We start from the raw sequence: 19,781 nt of genomic DNA on the forward strand, positions 1-19,781 counted from the left end.
TTCTAAATTGTTAACTTGGCTAGACATGAAGGTAGATTCAAAAAAAAATTACGTCATACAAATTGATAGCATTCAATTCCCAACAATGCATCCTATGTCATTTTCTTATTACTTCTTAACGTATAAGATATCCATTCCATATTTTAATATCAACTTATTAGACCAATCATGCTGCTTGTAGTTTTAAGTCAAATGTTAGTGATTAATAATTGAATGGAATTGGTTGATAACTGGAAATTTTTATGGAAACGATCAATGTCTAGCCAAAGTACAAAATTTAGAATCTTCGAAAAAATTCTTTACAATAAATTATTATATTTATAAAAAAGGAACCAAATCTATACAAGTACATTCTTTTATAGTTCACTTATTTACTAGAGTCTTATATTTAGAGAGTGTTAATATAACATGGAGAGAGTCTAAAGGATGATCAATTATGAATTTCTCAAAAAACAGCACAGACTCCTCTATGAGCTGAAAAAGCATTTCTCAAAATGAGATGGATTCAGTCAACAATAATAAACTTCTACTGATGAAAAATATATAGAAAAAACATAAAGATAATTCGGGGCAAGAACAATAAGAACCAAAAGTTGGGGAAAACCTATATGAATCAAATAAACAAAGCTACCGAGAATAGATGAAGGAAATTACACGAGGTATTACCAGAAACAGAAACCAGAGTTCTAGAAAAAGAGAAACTTAACCCGTCGTCCCACATCTGTAAGGGTAGGAAGGCATAAGGATCAGATGAATAAGTGAGTAATTATCTCCATCCGATATTTGTATCCTTTAGTCTCAGTTTCTATGATTTTAAACTGCTCCTTTCTGATAAATTTTTTCTATTGAATCCATTAATTTTGTCTTTTTTCATACAACTTTTGTCATTGGCTTGACAACATTCTGTTTTTATAGTACAATTCATTCAATCTCTTTTTAAGTCTAAAATTTTCGTGTTATGTGTCCTCAGATTTTGTTCCATGAATCGAAAATTACCATAAATTGAAATTTAATCTATCCTGACCCGTTGCTTCGCGGTTTTAAAATGTTATTTTTGATTTCTTAAGGTTTTATCACTAGATTTCCTATCTCCCCTACCTCTTTTTTATCAGTTTCTGAGTTTTGTAGAATTTTTAATTCCGTCAAACACATTACATAGACATACGTAATAATTTCGCAACTTTATAGTCGTATAACTCAAGGGGTGGTAAGAGGAATTTTTTTATGTTACAGCATTATTTTCACGTCATCTCACTTCCGAATTTTTTGCATCTAGTCCCGGAACACCCTGTATGGTAATTTCTTCTCATCTCAATTATATATAAAATGAAGAGTAAGGATATATATATGGTTTCACTGGGAATTCCTGAAACGTGAATGAGATGATTTAACTCAATTCACCCTTATTCGGAATCTACTTCATGGGTGGGTATAATGCATTGAGTTTCTCAGAAAAAAAATAATTGTCTGTCCATGTATTAGGAAACTGTTTATTTATGTGGTTCCGCACAAACATATCACGGACAAACTACTTTTAGTTTTTTCGAAATGTTCTTTCCCATTTTTATGATAACTGATAACTAAGAAATCTTTTCTGTTACATTTTAGGCTTCTTAGAAAAATTTTTTAAACAGTACGAGAACCAGCATCGTATCAGTTTATTGACAATAAAAACACGTTGTAGTCATGATATTTTTCCTATAAGTGAGTGAGACAAATATTATTTGCGTGTCATCGACGATAGAAAAACATTATCGGAGAAGATTTATCTGAAAAAAATATCTCACCAGCGTAGGCTGCGGAAAGCTACCATTAATTATGTACGGCGATTTCATTCAGCGGAGAAATTACAGTCAAGAGAGGAGTGCGACGGGGTTGCATTCTGACACCTATTCAACATCCGAGAAACCTTTAGAGAAGCACTGGCAGAAGTATCAGATCGCATTAAAATCAATGAAGAAGCAATCAACAACATTAAATATATTGACGGCACATTTAGTTAGCTAAAAATTATGCAAAAAATTTACGCAGCAAGGGAAGAATATGGACTCTCCTTGAATATATCACACAGAAAAAATATGATTATTAGCATCCTTCAGTGCGTCTAACGATAAACGGTCTAGGCATAGATCGGGTAGAAACGTACACATATCTCAGAACTACAGTAATGAGATTAGACATTAGAAATACGAGCCGAGCTGCGTTAAAGAACATAAAGAAACTATATACCAGCAAAGATATTTCTTCATTACTGAAATTGATACTAGTCACGTGCTTTTCCTGTTTTGTTCTATGATGTGGAGGCTTGGACAACCGAGGCTACTTTAAAAAGAATAGAATTTGTCGAAATGTAGATAAAAGTTATGCAGAGACTTGGGAGAGAGAAGAAAGTCGTCATTAGAGTATAAAAAAAACGAAATATGCCCACATACTAAGACAAGACGAATACCGCCTTTTGCAATCGATTATTCAAGGCATAGTGGGTAGTAAGAGGGGAACAGGGGAAGACGGCATTCATGGTTGCACAATCACCGCCAGTGTCATCTGTTAATAGCCAACTTTTGCGGCGAATGAGGCAATGAAAGGAGAAGAAGATGGATGGTTAATTGCTAGCACAATTTATTGATGTTAACGGAAACAATCTCAAAATATGCCAAAAATTATGGAAAACGATCTCAGCTCACGATTTTTGTGACTATGGATTTAAAAAAAAAACACAACGTTAAATATAACAAGGCGATTCTATACATACCTTATAACTTGAGTTAACATATTTTCATTCCAGAGGACTTAAGTTAAGCTATTCTTAATTCCCTCACTAAAATATTATCAAACTGAAGTAGCTATAACCATATAAACTTATTTCGAACACCCTGTATATATTCCTCAGAAATCATTCCAACAGACTCTCCATTACTATCAAGATTAAGCTAATTTTTATAAAAATATTTATGCTTATCGTGATTCTATACATAAAAAAAGTTTGCAAATAAATTTCGTATAATGGGTACTTAAATTGGTACAAAATATTAATTTTGCTACTAAATGCGAAATGAAATATGTGTTATTCAGAGAATTCAATTAATGTGTCTTAATAATATTAATACTGCGAAACAGTTTACAAAACTAATCACAATTTATTAGTTTATCAATAAATTTTAGAAAGGTAGACAATTTAATGCGCGAAGCACGCACGTGAATCGTTAGCGTTTTCTCAAAATTATAGTTCCAAGTTGGTTGAATAATCAATTATCACAAGGAAATGTATAAATTTTCCACTGTTATTTTTTCGTTATTATTGTGTTGTTAGGAATAAATTGATTTGTTGTAGATATATATAAGTCATCTAGAAAGTATTTTTCAATTTTTTCTCAATTTTTTTTTCACTTGGAATCGATGTTACATGCGTTTACTATCCTTACATTTTTCGACTATTTTCATGACGCACATCGCTGTGGAGCTTTTGTTGCTTAGTAGAAAGGAATTTGGTGACTTCTCCGACTTCTCCTTTGTTGTCCAATATTTTTCCAACGACTGATAGCCACGTCAGGACATTAAAACAAGTTCATTCAATTGCTGGTTATTCATAAAAGATTCGTGTGATTTGGGCCAATATATTGGCCAACAACAGGAATTTTTTTAATTTTTTTCTGGTAATCTAGTCAATTGTTAAGTCTTAGTTAGTTCTTTAACATATTATTGATTGTTACTTGTCCATTGTTATTCTCTCGAAAAATGTTTTAATTCCAAAACAATTACACACATTACAATTAGTGATGTGTCATAAGCTCCTTATTCATTTTCAAATGTTTACTCTCAACACAACACAACACAAATTAACAAATTTGTTACCTCAAATACCATGACGTCTAATTTTTTAAGCAAGATACTGAAATTTTGATAAATTCATTAGTTTACTTCTATTTTGAATTGTCTACCATTCCAATCGTAACATTGTTATCATGTTTATACACTATCCGAAAAATGGGAGACCATTAGAGGTCTTAGAGAATCGGTGTTTTCTGTTCGAGATCTTGAACTGTTTCTGCTTAAGGATTTGTTAGTACTACTGCTGGATTGAGCTGTTGAAGTTGTTGATTTCGTGTTATTCTGAAAATTTATTCAGAAATTAAGTGTCGATTATTTTTTTTAGAGTTATACAAAAACAAATTTAATTAATCTTGTAATTTCTTTTATATCAGTGTGAAATATATTGAGCTTCTTAATAAAATACCTTAATCAACATCTTAATCCCATTTGCGCAGTCATTTAAGAAAAAATCTCTTGGAATACACTTCAATTTGTCCGATTAATCAAAATCCAAACAGTAATCCTCGTATTTCTTACTTTCTAGTGCGATTAGGACGATATCGATCTTACTGAAACTTAGATATAAAGTGATGGTTTCGGTTTATTCGTATCACCAGTTTTATTTTGGTAGAAGAAAAAGTTTCGCGTGGCTTTTCCTTTTCTTTTTATTCAATCAGTGTCCAATTTTATACCAATTTTACAAAAAAATCAGTATATGGACTTTTTTATATTATAAAATTGTCTGCAAATATATATTTGTTTACATAATTACTCCACAAATAAAACATGATTTTCTGATATAAACATTCAGTACGTTATACTGCTATTTAAGGGTGAGGATATGACAATCATTGTTTCTTTTGTATACAGGAAGAACGAAAATGGAGCTAGAATATTGGGTTTTTTAACTTAACTTTTGTTAAACCCTTACCTTATGCTCAATTAATATTTAGCGCGAATGTGGTATTTACAAGATGGAACATCCGTTTATAATACTGCGTCAATACGAAACTATGTTAATAACCTATTTGAAAATAGATCATTACGAGGGCTGCTTTAATGGTAAACTTACTCAGAACGTGTTGTCATATGAGAGCCATTCGAGTTGTTTACAGATACTTGAAACATAAATCTACAAAAAGTCAAAAAATGTAAATAAAACGCGAACATTTTCGTGAAGTGATTTTCTATAATATCCGACGTGGACTGCTGATCATCTCGGTTCGACTTTTGGTGATAAAGCACTATCTCGAGCACCACACTATAGGATGAACTTTGTGAGGTTCGTCAAGAATCGGCTGTTGTGCAAGAGAACATCTATTCTGTGTTTAAATATGCAAGAACTTTATGTGACATACCATGAGATTGAGGCATTAGTTCTACTACCACGAAAATTTGGCTCTCAATAAGATTTACTCGCATTGGATACAGTATAATTTCACAATCCCTCGAAAGAAGCTCGTGTCGATTAGTGCATAGAAATGTTGAAAAAATTCAATCGCATTTCTTCAAAATATGTTTGTGACGCGACAGAATCTGTGCATATGAACCGAAACTAAACAACAATCGAATGTGTTGGTCTTTCAAGACGAGCAAAAGCCACCAAAAGTTGTTGGCGCACGAAGCACTTCGAAAAAAATGGTCACCAGTTTATTCGGAATAACTGGATATGTGACAATCTTTCCATTAGAGTAAAATAAAACGGTCGATTCTAAATGATACACCAGCATTTGTTTGCCAGACGTATTCGAAACATTAGGAAATGCATTAGCTCAAACAAAGCCGTTTTTGAACAGTCCAAACATCCGCCGTATATTCCTTGTTTGGCACCCAATGATTTCTTCTTATTTCCTAAGATCAACGTTTTTCTACACCTGAAGAAGCGTTCACACCACATGTTTTGGAGGTGCCTCAATCGAAATTGAAATAATGCTTCAACAACTGGTTCAAACGCATAAATATATATTGATCTTAGAAGCAATTAATAAAACCATATCCAATCATACATATTTGTTTTTATTTGTCTATCTCAACCCTAGTAGAATAAGATGTTTTGAGCTTCCGTGAACCTCTTATACAAGAGGGAATTATTGCTTCATATTGGTAAAATGAAATTTTTTTTCTGCCACCTGAGCTGCGAGTTTCATTACAATGTATGTATACGTCTGTATATCGTAACGAATCCTATCAGAAGCTTGAAATGGAGTTATATAATACCGTTGTGCTGCAAAATAATTTCAAAATACGGATCCTAAAGACGTATAATATTTTTCTGAATTACTTATATGATATTCCTTACAATAAGCCATATAATGAACTTTTTCGAAAATTTTGTCTACTCTGTATATAATATTATATGATTTCCAAGATGAGTATTTAAGGAATTCCTAATTCTTTAGGAATATATAGGGATAGTTTCTTGAAATAGACTGTGAATGAGAAATATAGATTCATAAAAATCTCAGTTCAAAGTTTTATTGCAATTAAATTGTGATATTATTTTATGAAGAAGTTTGGTGCGCAAAGTTGAAAAACAAGGACATTATCATGCCCACTCAGGACAAGAAACTATGCACGATTTTATGAAATTTCATGAAAAAGGAAATATGGGTATAATTAACCATACATTTGCAAATAGTAAATTATCCGCGTTACCTATAAAACTATGAATTTTGATTTTTGTTAGATTTACAAAGAAACGTTTTGTATAATTCAAGATGTCTATCATGAATCGATTAATCTATCAAGTTATAGTTGAATAGTAAACCTTTTAGTCATAATCTATCAAACTGAATATAATATTATTTAAGATAGTTAAGTGATAAGTGAATTATATAAGTTAAGTGTAGTGTAAAGTATTTAAATGAAGTACCTAAGAGACAGTGTTAATTCACTACACGAATAGAAATCATATAAATAAATAAGGAAAACATTACAATAGTTTGAGATTAACATGATAAAATTTGAATAAACACTAGCCTTTTATTGAATACGAATTGGAACAAAATAACGTATTCAATTTTTTCTCTCCGAAAAAGCTTTCATATTAAGAAATATTTTGAAATAAATAGATATTTTTAGCAATATTTCCTATATACCTTTGGAAAAAATTGATAAGAATAATAAATGAAGGCTGTAAATTTGAACCCACTATAACGAAAAATGAATATTGAGAAAAAACCGGTGCTTGGACCTTTAAGGTTACACAGGATTTGACAAATTTGAATTTCCTATATCGACTGAGAAATCTGAGAATCTCAGATAAAAAGGAAAACAATTGACTTGAAATGTGGATATTGGAGCGAAGACAATCCCAATTACGTAGTTAAAGCTAACATAATTAAAGCAAAATGACGGTATTTTGAAAAAACAAATGTTTGGTGTGACGTGTCATACGAGCTAGGAATCATCGGATCACCCATTAGTGCCAGGTATGAGTTTTTTATCATGATAAAATTATAGTTGCCCAGTATATGAGCCAGATTTTGATTCTTATTAGTCTTTTGGATTGTTTTAGGCATGAAGTGTCCTACCAGTCATGAGAACTTGCGTTTTGGCCCACAAATGCCCAATTCAGCTCCTTGCGCTAGCTTCGAATCGTCTGGGTACCAAAAATATACAATTCGAGCTTGCTTTTTCTTGACCCAGGATTGGCGGTCATTAATTACCACTTCAAATGGGACATCTTTGTAAAACAGGCTATGCATTTGATCCATTGGTCCAAAAATAAGATCAATTCATAACTTCCCTATATAATGGAGAGAGAAAACCAACTGTTTTTAGGTTTGGATTCGTTGCCCGTTTTTGGCAAGGCTTCTTCATCTTCTGGTATACCCTGGTGGCCTAATGGCCACATTGGGGCTATTTTGTTTTTGTTAGCTAGGGCTTTTACAGCTTGTTCACACTCCCAGACTAGTTTGGACGTACACTAAATATCTTTCAGAACCTTAAAGGCCTCTGGGCTATCTGAGAAAATGTGATGGTGCTTTATAGAGAGGTTTCTATCCAAAATTTCTGAGCACATTTGTTCATTGTTAGCAACTCTACTGAAAAATGGTCACCGATATTCCTAGATGAATGGAGAGCTTGCGTTATGGCCCTTAAATGCCTAATCCAACTTCTTACGCTAGCTTCGAACCGTTTGTATACCAGAAGATACATTTCGAGCTTGCGGATGATTTTTCTTCACCCATGATAGGCGGTCAGTAATCACCACTTATAATATAAATGAGATCAATAAATAACTTTCCCGTATGATGGAGAGAGAAAACCAAAAATAACATTTCCATAATTTCCCTTCGAAATACCGTTTGTTAAACGACAGTTGTCCAATTATCTGCTCATTTCCTCCAATAGATTCTGTTGGGATTTTTTTAAGTAAACGGCATTCAAGTTTAACGGAAAAAATACCTTTGATGTAGAGACTTGACACCAAGATCATTATGGTAACTTTATTATTTAAACCAACCGTTACTGACTAGGAAGCAAAGATTGATTGTGACTTTACAAGCACACACAACATACTCAAAGGTCAGTTCATACATAATACCGAAATAAAAAAAAGAGTGGAAATCACTAATTTGAATTAATTATGATAATGAAAGACAGCATACCATCAAAAAAGCGAAAATAACAACGAATTGATTATTATGAGCGCCATTTGAAGCTTGAGCAAATAAAAAAAAATCTTCTTCGACATGGGAACATGCATTACCTGTTAACACCACTCAACACCTGAATCAGAAATCTGCTAAGTGAACTGGACTCAACGAAAGCCGTCAACAGCGCGAAATAATCGATGTCAAATTTTAGTCTCGATATTTTGGGGAACATGCGATATACTATCATCGACTTCTTATACAAGAAAGAAGCATTCAACAGTATCGAGAACTATACATTATTAAAGAGGGGAGAACAAAAGAAGCAAATTATTTTTCAGTAAGACAATACACCATGTCAAGTTAATGGAAACAATGGTTAAATTCCATTAAATGAAATTCGAATCACATCCGTGCTTCTCAGAGCTTTTCTCTACTGGATATTTTTAAAGCTGATTAAAGTAGTAGAGGTGAGAAATATACACGGTGTTCCAACAAAAGCTTAAGCTTTCAGAAAATCAAAATCAAATTTTTTTGGAAATGTGGGAAATACATAAAATGTCTGTAAACGTCAAAAATCACACCGTCAACATTCTTTGTAAATGACATTTAACAATAACATGCACGTAATGAGATCTCATAACATACACGTGCGTTTTGAGAAGAAAACTTCTTTATTTAATTAAATTACAATCAAATTATTATTAACGTGAGACTTTATTTGGTCTATTTACACAAATATAGTCAATTAAAAAACATAAAAACTTTTAGCATTAGCAAGATATATTCAGGATTGAAAGAGGGATACCCCCAAAATGTAGGCCGCACATTATGCAATTTTTTTAAAAATAGGACACTGTTTCTTAAGTAGCATGCTATGAAGATAAATGTAATGTCATTTATATTGTCAATTTCTTGAACAAAATATGATTGTATCCGAACATTTTCTCAACTTTATCTATGATAGTAGTGAAAGTGATGAAATTATGAGAATTCCACCGAAGATATTAAAAAAAGCTCAAGCTGCCACACATAATTTGTTACCGCTAAAATCCAAAGTAAGGTACGAAATTACCCATCAAAAATTTATTTATTGGCGACACAAGCATAACGTTAAATTCTTTTTGGAGATTGTTTTACTACGCATTTTGAAAAAATATCAAAAACTCTGAAGTCATCTTCTCTATGGGCCATTTATTCGATGCTAAGAACTACACTAAACATTAATAATAACATTAACATAGCAAATTACCCAAAACTAATCGCCCTACTGAAGTAGAAATCGGATGGTTTTAGAAGTAAAACATCAAAAATCCTTTCTACAGAACAAATTACTAAGTTTCTGAAAAATGCCCCAGACGATAAACATTTGTTGTCAAAGGTGAACAATTAAAATGTTTAATTATCATCACATAAAAATGAGTTTTTGTTTTCAGGTCACCCTCATTATTGGATTATCACATGTCAAAAATACATGAATTTAAGTCCTGCTGAAATGGAACTTCCTTTATTTTTTAATTACAGAAATGGAAAATGCATAAAACGGGTTGTGGGGATAAACACAATCGGCAATACACCACGTAAAATTGCTGAATATCTTGAACTGCCGAAACCAAAGCTATGTTAGTTGATGCAGGAGGTGCTATCATTCAAACGGCTTGGTGGCTGGCAATCTTCTACAGTGGCGTTAGGCTATGTGAATCAATTTCTTTAAAATGAAAATGAATACGCATTACAAATGTACCGAGCAGTACTACAATTATAAATAAGCGTTCATCACCTTTAAATAATAAGGCACAGTCGATTTACAATAATTGTTCAATTGTTATTAACAACTATTATAATAAAGTTTAAATAATTGCGATGTTTCTTATTTAATGGATGAAAATGAATGGGCGTAGAAATAGTATAGTACGTTACACGAGTTGTAAGTCCATTACGCATTCATGAAATTCATGCACATATAATTTTTCACTTCGTACGTAATGGGTTACTTACAACTTTTGTTACGCAATATACTATTATATGGATGACACATTTTTATATGATTTTTTACAAAAAAATACGCTTTTACTGGCGTTTTGTCCGTCCGTCCGTCTATCTGTAGCAACGATATATCCTTACAAGAAGCATGTAGCAAAATCGGGTTTTTCACATTTAATTTCTTTGCAGTTTCAGATGTGACAACGAAACGAAAGAAATTTTGGGCATTTTCTGAAACAAATGTGATCCCATTGGCCAGATGACCTAAAATGACAAGTACTGGAGTGAATCGACATCATCAGACATCGATAAACATCAAACGGCTCCAATGGACTTCAGCTTTGTGGTCATTTTTCATACCATTTCAAGAAATGTCGAGAGATAATGAGGACAAAATGATTGAATAAATAGATTTTTTAATATTTTTTTGTTTTATTTTTCAAGGAAACTAACAGTAAATTATGCGATGTAGGCTCTCGCGACGACTTTTTTACTTGTTTTAAATAGCAATTGATATCGGCTGGCACATTATTTGGAAAGTAATGCACCTCACTACAAAAATTGCTATTTTTTCTCTATATTTTGAATTTTTGAGTTATCAGTTAAGAGCAGAAATTTTAAAATTATTCCAAATAACATTAATTAAATGGTTCTCCAAACAACAAAACAATACCTGGCGAATGAAAATGCAGTATTTTATAGAAAATAACTTCTTCAAGGTTTGATTTTGGAAAGATGATAAATCACTTTTCTAGGTGCCTACAACTAGTAATATTCGACTCTAGCATTGTCAACGACTGATTAACCAGACTATGGGAACCTCACAATTTAACAATCGCTCAAAAAAGCTGGAAAAATTTGCGCACGGAGCATTTCGAAGCAAAGCAAAATAGCTGGAAAAGTCACCACCGTTTTATAGAGCAACATAGAATGGTCAAATCTGAATGGTACATACAGAATAAGTTTGCCAGAAATGTTTGAAAAAAGCAGGGAAACAAATCGCAGAAAACGAATCATTCTCCACCACGACAATACGAGCTCTCAGACATGACTTCAAACAAAAACGTTTCTGAACACTCAAAACATCGAATTGAAGTTATCCGCAGTACAATCCTTGTTTGGCACTGAAGATTTCTTCTTATTCGCGTAGATGAAGAATAAATTGTGAGATCAAGGTTTTTCTACTCCCGAAGAGACGAATGATGCGTTGAAATTACATGTTTCGAAGGAACCGGAATGGAAAAAATGCTTCGACAATTGGTTCAAACGCAGGCAAAAAGGTATCTATAATTATGAATATTTGATTTGATTTGTCCACTTCAAAACTTAAGGAACAACTCTCATATATTTTACTCATTAGAGAATGAGAATCTTTAAGCTCTATTATACTTCATATAACATCAAGCAATTAATGGATTGTACGACTCAGAAATCGGATATATGGGTTGGCTGTTCTATTGGTATAATCAAACAGGAACGGCTCCACTGTCCATGTTGTGGAAGATTTCGTAACAATTTTTTGTCAAAGCTAAAGTTTGGTGGACGCACCAGGTATATTTAAGTATATTAGGTTTTTTTATGTGGCGGCTATTTCTTTGTTTTGTTTTACATTATAATATGACGTTTTTTATGGAGTCAATTTCTAAGGCTTTTTATTTGTTCACGACAAAGTAGATATTCTCAGGAAATAGGAGGCTTTGTAAAGTGAAATATATAAAAAGAGTCACTGTCTCTAACAGATGCAGGTAGTGAAAAGTAAACCGAACGTTGTACTTAACTGAATAACGTAAGTAAGATACACTGTGTGTATAAATTCACCCCACTGTTTCGTCATTGAAATATGTTTAAATTAGAATAACTAAATAACTTCAAGGTTATTCAAGGTTATTCCATGGATTAAATGCTGTGAAGAGAAATAACATACCTTGACGTGTCACATGGACACACTTGCTATTAAAAAAGTTTGATGTGGATCTGCTTTTTGAGAATGAATGACACTCTTGGTTTCTGTTTTCCTGGGACACATTTTTGTTCCCTAGAATTATGCTGGGTGACGCCAGTGTTATTCATGAAGAGTTTAGAAAAAAATATGTAATAGAAGTTGTTGTTGAGAAGCTCCATTTTCATTTTTCTTAAGTAAAATGTATTAGTTTTTGTTTGAGACCAACTGTATAGAAATTAAAGTAGACAACAAAATTATTTCCATCGTAATTGTGATACACACTCGAACGAAGTTCATAAGAAATGAACTTACGGATTACACAATTTTATGATTAAACTTCTATAAACTAAAATAAATACGATTCCTACCTTTATTGAATCATCTTATATAAAAAGGACAAATTGAGATAATATTGGTCATAAGGCACTTCTAAAATCGAAGGCTGTAAAAAATCCTAACTCAAAATGCAATTTGCGATACAGTAAAAAAGGTAAAACAGTTTTTTTGGCACATATCATTTAATATAATTTCAAAATTCTGCAATACCTAGAATTAAAAAATATTCATGAGAATTCGATTGAATTTGTATATACTTAAAATTGTGACAATAGCTTTTCTGTGGATAACATGTAATTTCAGATGAGAATTTTTAAAAGCAGAGTATAAAGCTTTTCGAAGACTGCAGCATTTGGATTCAAGATGTCGTTAATGTATACCAACAGTAGAAATCACTTTTCGTATTGTATTATTCAGCAGGATCATTAAAAGTTCATTCCGAATACATTTATACAAATCAAATTCAGATTATTTCTTACCGGGGTTAAATTTATGTCATATATTCGGGCCCTATGGCTTAGCTCTCCTTTCAAATGCCATACTTGTAGGTATAAATGGAGTCCAAGCGGAAGTTGCCCTTTACCATTTCTCTTTATAACTTGCCACCTGTAAAAACAAAATAACCATTATAGGGTTTCTCATAATTTTTCGGAATTCATAGTGAAATTATGAGGAATTACTGTTTTATTTGAAAATACGATACAAGTAATGTACTGTGTGTCTCAATAGGAATGGCTCTCGCCGCATTCACTGCAGATGCAGGGATATAAAAATTTACTTTGAAGAAAACAATTTTTAAGTATTTATGCTTGAAAAAAACAAACTGATTGGAGGTGGAAAACAAAAAAATCATCACACTCTTTCACACATTCTGTATATTGTTGAGGTTATAGGTTTGAATCTAGATACTCAAATAAGAAGTGGGTTTTGTTGTAAAAAACGTTCATCAAAAACTAAAATAATCACCACCAACATAAGAATGAAGATCCAATTAAACCTAATAGGTAATGTACACGTTATTGGACGCTTGTTATTTCTTTCATCTAGTTATCAAATATATCCTAGATATTCTAAAAAATACGATTATTAGTTCTGTTCTCCAGATTATTTTTATGAAATTTGGATTTTCAGCTTTTTTACTCAATGAAGTCGACTAGCGTCAGGCATACAAGCTTCAAAATAGTTTTATCTTGGGTCTATATTTGTTATAATTTTCTCTCGCAACTGTATTAACGGTATACGGCAGAGTTTTTTTTTATTGGGACAACCAGAACAATTCTATAGTGATATATGCGAGAAAGAATAGTTTATCTTCAAATACTTCACATTCTAATTCAATTTCAAACCATGAACATGGAATTGGAAAGTTATTCGGATTCTTCGAATAGTATCGAGCCTACTGGAGAAATGCAAGATCGCTGCATCATCCAATCAGGTCTTCTAAATCTGGTACTTGACTGTCTGATATAGACAAAGACTGATCCATCCAAGTCGCTATCGATGGACACACCTCAGGTTTTAGGTCAACGCTTGTGTTTCCCAGGGATGCATCTTGTCACCTACTTTCTTTCTCCAATACATCAACATTCAATTGGACAAAACTGCAAAACCGATCTATAGCTTCGCCGACGATAGAAGACTGATGTCGTCGTTAAAATTAACCGCCCCAATAAACTCGGCTAACACCGAAATGCATAGGCAGCAACAAATCACCACCATCAAGACTCAAGCTGCTGTATTTTCAAAGAAGGCTGGCACCGCAGATCAGGATTTGATTCTATCTAGACATAAGATATTAAATTCACTTGTCGGATGTCAGGGATGAAAGCAATATATCCTGACATAGCAAAATAGCCGAATTAGTTAAGGCAGCTTCACAAAAGCTTGAAGCCCTCTCTAAAACCAAAAAGCTATACACTCCGTAATAGCTCCTAATTTTCTATAAGGTCAAGATTCCTCCATTTTTGGAGTCTTGCTCAACTAAATAAAAAAGAGCAATTTGACTCACAGGCGATCCAGAGTTGACGAGAAACTTAGACAACTTAGAGCATTGAAGACAGGTCGCTGACCTGACTCTATTTTACCGATACTACTACGGCAGATGTTCTTCAACGTTGTTCAACATAATCCCAATAGATAAAAGTTGTTTAAGATAACAATGCTTATTGATAACTCCAAATATAGTTATTTATTAAAATTTCCGTAATACGATTATTCCGCAAATAAGCGAGGTTGCGTAAGATACTGTAGATAATTTATTTTTTCCATGGAATCCTCGATTTCAATATATCTCGCTTTAATAAGCAGTACGCTTTCAACTGAAACCAAATTCGTTCTCTGTGACCACGCGGAAATTCGTTCGAACTTTAGGCAATAAAACTTTAATAAGGATCAGTTCAACAATAAAACATTTAATCAACAAAATTATCCACTTGACCACTTTTCATTGAAATGAAAATTTTCCGTGGCTCAGTATCTAAAATATTTATTGGAAACTATCGATTTTGCTTGTATCATTCTGTATGCGGCGTAAATTTTTGTAGTAGTCTCAAACTGTTTGCAACACTTCTTACTTCTCTGAAATGTTACTATAACATGTAGGCATAGAATTCTTTAATCCATCACCGATTTATTTGAAATTTTGACAGATGATAGGTGTGTATCCAAAAAGCGATATCTACATGGTGCCGAAGTGGGCAATCGGGGGAATCGAGAGATCAGCAAATTTAAAATAAAAAATGCCACTTAAAGTTTTTTCGCCAGATCACTAGTTTTTGATTTATTCGCGATTGAAAAGTTTCGTCAAAAAAAACGTCTTTTTAATAGTTTTACGTATAACTCATTTTATATAACAATGAAAACAAATGAAGCTTGTGAAAAAAAAACATTAACAAAATTAAACTATATTTTAAGATCTTAATGTTCTACCTAAAGCAAGTTATAGATACTTGAATAGATAGAATAGATTATGTTTTACATAATTGAGCATTCAACCTCAAATAACTGGAAAAGTCATAGAATACTATTCAAAGAGTTTAAAAAATCTTTTAAATAACCGCTCAGAGCAAAGAGACGTGATCAAGGTTTGCGTGAGATATGAGAAAAAATATGTTTCATTTTGATATGTAGGATCTATAACAAAATAATGACCGAGATACAAATATGTATGGAGGCAATAATACAAGGGAATTGAGAATATGAAATATCAAATATAATATATAAATAAGTGGGAAATAAGGAGTGCGTACCTGGTGATGAGCTGAAAAAGCCTCGCCTTTTGACCAACTTTTTGCAAAATTCTTGCAGCTCCAACCAGTGCTTTTTCATGTGTTGGCGATATCTGGAGAGATTTCCAGTAGTACCAAAGTGCATCTTGATGATGGCCTGTCAAAATATAAATATATCAGTTTTGTATGAAGAAAGTAAACGATTTGTCATTACAGTGCAACTTGTAACATTGGAGATCTATTATTTTATCTTCAAAAAATGTTTGTTAGAAAATCGGGGAAAATTTCATATATAATCAGACATTGTTTATTCCAAACTGATTCAGAATAGATGTTGCTGTGAGTATCTAATTCAATAATATCAGTTATTAAAGAAATAGAGAAATAACATGGGAATAGAAAGTCATGCAGTAATTGGATATTCTAGTTATAAATTCAGAAAATAAGCATGTTAATTAGTAAATTCAAACCATTCACGGCCATGATATAATAGTTGACGTACCTTCTCTTAATAACCAATGAGCGAAATTTGTAGAAAAATAAGGATCGGATGGATTCATATTAACAACTTCTTTTAACAATCGATTAACGCTCTGATCGTTAGGTCCGCGTAGTTTGGCAAGTTCGATGTAAGCTGGAGTAAATCTTGGATCCAATTTGATACATTTTCTGAGCATACGTTCTGATTCAACTGATCTGTTGTTCATCCTACAAAAAATAATCAGCTAGAATAGTGAATGTTAATATTTATTGGTATTGATATAGTAATCGAATAATTGACATAGTAATCAATTTTGTCGTCTTCAAATTATAAAAATATAATAATCTTCTAAAAAGGGGATGCTTCGTTTTCTTTCTTGATTTGACTATTATTAGTTATTGTGATACAAGTGAAGAGTGTCAAATATTTAGGCGTAGACATACAGAGCAATGAAAATCAAGGAGCAGATGTGGAGGAAAGAATTTGCAAGCTAATTAAACTTCGTTATGTGCTGAACAAAAATTTTCTTGGAAGAAAACGAATAAAAAGAAACAAAATGAACGTGTAAAAATCAGTATTTCACCTGTCCTCGTACTTGGTAGCGAAAGGTGGGTACTCACTGAAGAGCAATATTCTCGCAGCTGAAATGAAGTACTTACGTCACAGGTGTCATCAGAAAAGAATAGGACACGAAACGATAACAGGAGACTTGAATATTGAACCTGTGATCGAAGCAATTTTAAAACAACAGCTTGAATAGTTTGGACATTTGTAGAATGGAGAGCAACAGACCAGCCAAAAGGCTTTGGCAAGCTAGAGATATGGAAAAGAGAAAAACTAGAAATCAGAAATCGTGGGAAACCACAACTCGCGCAATTTTTGGAGAAAAAAAAATATAACATGAACAGAGGTTATAAAAAAGGTGAGAAATAGAAGAAGAAGGCAAAAATTTGTGTATAAATAAAATTCAATAGAAACTCCAAGCTTGAAGATTCATATAATTGTTCACAAAGATGCACTTGTATTTTACATCTATAAAAAGAAGGCAAAAGTAATTGAAGAATCTAATTTTTAGATACGGTATGCAAACAAATTATATTGGTTATGGAAATGGTTAACTTCTAGTAAATTAAATACCAAAGAAGTTGTGAGGAAAGAAAAGAAACAATGGAGCAATTCACTCTCATAACAATAGTGGATAAAAACTGCGAACGTAATCTAAGACAACAAATTATGTTTATATAGTTCATAAACGACTATATTGTGACATATTGGAACAAACTGTATACTAAGGTGGAACCTAAATATAAAAAAAGAATCAAGTTTTTTGTCTCGACTTCTAATAGTAAAATAATTAATTTTGTATTCTAAAGTAGTAAATTAAATATTCAATTTAAAACAGTTCGTCTTCGGGTACTGCAAAGGTGTCAATATTGGATAACATAGCAAAAAAATACCGAAATTAAAAGAAACAGCTTTTTCCATGTAATAAGAGGAAGATTACCTACTTAGAAGTCACTACGAGAAGGTGGATCGACTTCCAACTACCTCTCATTTTTTAATGAACATATAGATATCTAATTTACTGGTTTATAAACCTTCCTTGTTCCAAACTTTGACGTAATATTTCGTGATTGCAGGTTTTCAAAATGAAACCATCTTCAGCTTCATATTCTAATACAACTGTTGTGATTTCAGGTACAATTTTGACACATCTTTTAACCGCCTGGGAATGACAGGAAAATCTGGGGCATCTTCTGCCTGAACCGTTCTCCTCAAAGGTCGAACGTGACAAAATTTGAGATTCAGTACATTTGAGATTATTTCAATTCATCAAATTATATCCAGATTTATCAAAATTAAGATGAGATACTTCAAAGCACCTGACACTTCCATTAGATCTTGATCTAACCGCTATAATCCTACTAAGCCCCAATTGCCTAATTTGTTTCCTAGAGTAATAGCTGGGAGAATAATTTCTGAATTCATAAAAAAGAAATTTATTGGAATAAGTGGATCAACGACGTCCTATACTTTTTTTCTATACTTCTAAGTATCTAACAACTATATGATGTGTGAGGTAACAACAGAAGATAAGAAAAACTATTGATGTGATGAAGATAACTCGCACCAGTAGGATAAACGTGTCAAGTGCATTGTGGTGAAGATGTTGAACAGATAAGTTGGATATTTATGGAGCCCAGACAGACTATAGTATATTCTCTCTGATATTTACTATATATATGCTAGAGTGTCTTTTGATATGTGCATTCACAATTCACATAAGCTTGAAACGTACCCAAGGATTCTTGAACTAATATATCGACTGTTCCTAAGCATGAGTTTGTATTATTCAAAAAAGCTTGTCCTTCGAATACCTTCCAAGAGCAGTAAACAGTATGCTTCAATATTCATTTAATGTATTTGTCGTTTAAAATATTCTTAACATGGGAGTAGAAACAATTAGTTGAGTAAATCATAAAAACTCAGTCCGTACCTGTATAATTTTCCTAAATTATAATGAGCATTAATGTGCTCGGACGAGTGTCGAATGGCTAAAAGGAAATGTAGTTCAGCTTCATAGCGATTATCGAGTAAAGTTCCGATATTATTGTGTGCACTAGCGTACGATGGCCACAATCTGTAACAAAAATATTATTACAATGAATTGTTACATTTTCGTCAAATGTAATGGCATTATGTTTTTGGTCATAGTCCATTTAAACTTGTTCAAATTGACTTTCTAGGAATTAAATCTAAATTTCCCTTTTTTGTTAACATTCAAATCTATAAAATTCTCTTAAAAACGTTCATTGCTGTTAAGAGCAGGAGGTGTTTCATAATGAGCATCGACAAAAGAAGGAATTTTTTTCGCAAACCTATCAATATTGGTTTGTCTTAAGATTTGCAGAAGTCTAGTGGCTTTTATCGATGTAGCTGCAGTTCCATGGAAATTCAAGAGGGCATGACAAAGTGAGGATTCACATCTCACATTGTCTTTTAACTTTCAACAATCCAGTGATGGTCATATCACATTTATGCTCACATTTGAAAGTATAAAAAACTTTGGATGGAATATCGCTCATTCATAAAGCAATCAAATCAATTATTTGGGCTTATCAAATCTTTGGATGATTTTTTGATAAAGACTGAAAGTAGTCGAAACGTCAAAATTTTTATCTATCTTTGAAAAATTATTTGAAAAAACAGAAGAGACATTAAATCAAGATGATTTAAAAACATATAAAAGAAATTAGAGAAATCTGACTTTTGAATGGGTTGGGATTGTTTTGGTTCCAACTATACTGTTAGCTGTTGACTGCACGAAATCCTCGACATTAATGAGCTCTCGCCCTACTCCGCCGTCTAGTCTACTGCGCATCCAATTCTCAGAGGCAAAGCTA

At 32.5% G+C, this 19,781-nt stretch overlaps 1 protein-coding gene across 1 annotated transcript in view; it reads right to left on the minus strand.

Moving 5' to 3' along the window:
* Positions 1–3,352: 3,352 nt before the first annotated feature.
* The window catches only part of LOC130447339 (protein O-mannosyl-transferase TMTC1-like), a 315,042-nt gene continuing 298,613 nt past the window's right edge, over positions 3,353–19,781 (minus strand). The window contains exons 13-17 of the mRNA XM_056784106.1: positions 18,875–19,018; positions 16,399–16,604; positions 15,918–16,053; positions 13,149–13,275; positions 3,353–4,110 (exon numbers count right to left, since the gene is read on the minus strand). Coding sequence (XP_056640084.1) covers positions 3,967–4,110; positions 13,149–13,275; positions 15,918–16,053; positions 16,399–16,604; positions 18,875–19,018 — 757 coding nt within the window. The 3' untranslated portion in view covers positions 3,353–3,966. The remainder of the gene's footprint in view (positions 4,111–13,148; positions 13,276–15,917; positions 16,054–16,398; positions 16,605–18,874; positions 19,019–19,781) is intronic.

This window comes from Diorhabda sublineata, chromosome 8 (assembly GCF_026230105.1).
Source record: "Diorhabda sublineata isolate icDioSubl1.1 chromosome 8, icDioSubl1.1, whole genome shotgun sequence".
Classification (NCBI taxonomy): Eukaryota; Metazoa; Arthropoda; class Insecta; order Coleoptera; family Chrysomelidae; genus Diorhabda; species Diorhabda sublineata.